The 3,831-nt window shown below is 41.3% G+C and overlaps 1 protein-coding gene across 1 annotated transcript; it reads left to right on the plus strand.

The window, feature by feature from the left end:
• The first annotated feature begins 609 nt into the window (after positions 1–609).
• Positions 610–3,532, plus strand: LOC124649824. The gene is made up of 3 exons (XM_047189394.1): positions 610–901; positions 990–1,207; positions 2,951–3,532. Exons 1-3 carry the CDS (start codon positions 610–612, stop codon positions 3,530–3,532), a joined length of 1,092 nt encoding a protein of 363 aa, XP_047045350.1.
• Positions 3,533–3,831: the final 299 nt, after the last annotated feature.

Below are 3,831 nucleotides of genomic sequence, written 5' to 3' on the forward strand. Positions count from 1 at the left end.
GACGGAGCAATGTCGCGTGGAGGTGGAAGGCCAACGGGTATTTGGTTGCTCAATTGTTTCGATCGAAGTTTGTTTTGAAATGCGCGTGCGAAGAGGTAGTATTATTAGTCATTAAAAGCTAAAATGTAGATTATTGCGGAACAAATTTAAAACTAAAATGCTTCCGGTCAAACTAAAAATTAAGCATAATACGATAACAATATTTGGGAAGTTAAGTTCTAGTAAAGCACAGGGATCACAATCTATTGTGTGGATTGATGACCCACCTGAGTTCATCTATGACCTTCTGGCTGATGATGTAACTATCTTTGAGTGCTTTCCATCTTGTGAAAAGGAAATGCGGCGATTTTTTCCATTAAGCATGAAAAGCCAAGCTTTGCTCAAAAAAAAAAAAAAAAATGAAAAGCCAAGCTGGCAACGGGACTTTTGGTTTGGTTGGAGATAGAGGCCCAGCCCATCTGATTTACCGTGCGGGTATTTTTTTATAGGGCTTGGCAACCCAGACCGAACCCTAAATCGATCATCGCACGGCTCCTTCTCACGTACACCAGACCGACCAAAGAGCGGCGGCGGCGGCGGCGGGGGCGGCGAACACGACGTGTCCTCGCGATGGATTCATCGGGCGGCGAGATGGAGGCGGTGAGGGGTGAGAAGCGGATGGAGGAGAGGAACAAACGTTTGGTGGTGAGGGAGGAGCGGCGGAAGGCAAATGCGGAGAAGAAGAAGGAGAAGGCGGAGAAGGAGGAGATGGCGGCAAGGGTAAGGAAATTGTATGCAAAAACTGTAGAAGCGATCCGGCTCAAGGGAAGGGGGGAATCCAAGGAACCCTGGGAGCAGTTTCGTGATCACTGGATGGAAGAATGGGGCAAAGGTGGCCATTTTGGCAAATTCGAGGACAACAGTAAGTAGCCCTATACACAGCTGGATTTCGTTCCCCTCCATCTAAGTTCCTAACGCCCTGATGATTTGTGTGTCATTGACTCATGCAGCTGCTATCCCACCCATGCGTCTCACCTTCTCTGACTTTGGCTCTGGCTACGCCATGGACACGCTGCAGTTCTTTTCGGTCAAAGTTGCAAGAATCGACGATAATCTACGGTGGCCACTCGATGTGTATGGGTTCGTTGCGGTGCGTGATATCTTGGATCGGAAACGCAACATGATTTTCTGCCGCGACAGAGACAACTGCCAAACTATCAACGAGCAGGTTTGTTCACTCTTGTCTCTTGTAAATAAATGTGATGAATGTCATTCCTTTGGCTGGGATAGTTATGGCAACTTCAGCTATACGTATAGCTAGACATGCAGTGAATGCACATGAATGCTAGAGCACACAATTATTAAGAGAAATTGAGGAATGACCAACTCAAAAGGTCTGCAGCACGCTGTATACAACAGGCTTCAAAACAAATAAATTGCTAGCAGAAGGTTATTATCATGCTAGGCTTGCTCAGAACTCAATGTAATTATCCATTCTCCACCGGTATTGTATTAGGGATTCATGGTACCTGTTGAGTTTTTGATCTTGAAGCATCAAACAAAACCACACAATACGAGAGTATTTTACTTGCATGTACATTCTGAGACAGCATTTAGTATGACTATGTCCATTGGTCATAAGAGTTACTTCTTATAAAGAAGTACAGTAATCTTGTTTCAAGTGACTAGAAAATAGAATCACAATTGTGTGTAAACTAACATTTCACATTACTTCTAACGGCAGCATATCGAGCTGTGGAATGCAACTTAACAACTTCGATTTTCCAGCTCATTGCCAAAGATTTATCGTGATGTAACTGCAAATATTCCTACTTTTGTTTTGACCAAATGTGCTCTACATAAATGACAAGAATAAATATTAGCAAGAAAAGTTGAGCTAACAATGAACACTTCTGTAATAGAATTAGCCAAAGATAAGGATGATTTGTAGCCTACTAATACAATTAATCTCGTTATCATGCTGTTTTGGTTTCTAAGTTCTGCCCTTGGTCTATATTTTAGTTAACCCGATTCTGGGTGTAAGATCTTGTCCCTTGACTTAGCCAAAGACATAAATGGTGAAATAATCTAGGCACCAACATAATTGTTCATACCCTATACGCATGAGAATTGAAGGTAGTCTCACCAATAAATAGACCATCATGAACTGGAGCCAACTAATATGAGTGTTAACGATGGTTTGAAGGCCCTTGATTGTTAGTTCCATGATTGTGGGGATCAACAAGTCCCTGTGTTTTCGAGATTGATATACTGTTCCTTGTGGCATCAGCATGGCCAAATTATGTCAATTGCAGCAATGCATTATCTGTACTAGTACCTAAACTCCGCAGCAACAAAAAAGAGAAGAAATATTATAACCAAAAAGCTAACATGCTGAACTCTTAAAACACCAACTGGACCTGGGTTCAGGAGCTTACTAGTATTTCTTGCTCACAAGATCTGCGTGTGAATCAACTTTTAATAGCTGCATCAGTTCCTCTCCATTTTCCATGGTACACGGTTCCAAAAGTGCTAGAACCAAGTTTCCTAAGCTGAGCCAGATCTTCATCCTTGATAATCTGTTAAACTGTTTCCTTTAACATCAATGTTCATATTTTCAAAAGACTAAAGTGAGCATTGTTGGCAAGTCATTGGTCATTTATGTGACCAAGGTTGTACGGTACCCCTTTTGGCTGCTTTGAAAATCCTGAAACTTAGCTTTAAACCACAAAGCTCTGCTTATATTTTTGCCCAAAAAATGTTGCCGGATATGGGATCAAGACCATATGAATAAGTAGTAAGTTCGGTGTTCAAACGGAAAAAGATAACGGTAGTAAATGAGAGCATGCATGGTAGTATTCCACTTTTGTTCCTTTTCCAACATAGAACATAATGTATTTGTTACATTGCACTCAAAATTTTGTTATTGTTGAATCGAACATTATTATTTACTATTAATTGTTGCATGCAGGACCCTTATCTAGTACTCACAGGTCCTACCCGTGCTGTTGCTGTGTCGGGTGATCCTTCTTACTTTGAGGTTAAGTTGAAAGTAAAGGGCACTGTTGAATCTGAGGATAAAGACTTTAGCCTTTTTGCTTCAACATACGTATCTCATTCCATCAAAAGAGTCTTCACTAGCAAGCTTAGCACACTAGAGATGTCATGTCAGGAGCTTTTCTACTCTGTAGAGGCCACAATCAGTGTAGAAGTTATTGATGGGTCATGGCCAGATGGCTTTCATGGTGAATTTAGTGCCAGCACAGATAGTCTGCCTGATATGAAAGTCAATTTGCTGAAGTGTGGGGATGACAAATTGCCTATTGATGATGATGGCAAGATCCAGCTCACACGTAAGGTTGTCTCTGTTGAACTTGAGGGATTTCTGAGGGTTTCTATCATGGCACACGGTGTTAATGGGAAACGACTTAAGAGTCGCGAAGCAGTTTTTGCACCTAAGCGTTCTGGTACAAGCTCCAATTCTAAGATTAGAGTTGGCTCATGTCGCATGGAAGTCACTATCAGCTGGTCTCTTCTCGCTTTTGGGCCCTAACTTGAAGGCCAGTGCTAATAGAGTTTGGATGTATTATTTTCTTTAGGTGGTTTCCGTCACTTTTAAGTGCTGTAATAAGCCATTCTAAACTGAGTATCCTTTTGTATTATTGCATGTATTGACAGAGGTAGATTGTAATCGGTGTTGTGCCTGCTGAGTTCTCAGTATTTTACTGTTTACTTCACTATTCTAAGTAAGGTTTGTTCGAGTGTACTAACATGGGAGGGAGATCTTTTATATATTTCCAGATTTAGTTGAAACAGTGTTAACGTTTTGAGAGTTTACTAGTAGTATTTTTT

Source organism: Lolium rigidum, chromosome 1 (genome assembly GCF_022539505.1).
Source record: "Lolium rigidum isolate FL_2022 chromosome 1, APGP_CSIRO_Lrig_0.1, whole genome shotgun sequence".
Taxonomy (NCBI): Eukaryota; Viridiplantae; Streptophyta; class Magnoliopsida; order Poales; family Poaceae; genus Lolium; species Lolium rigidum.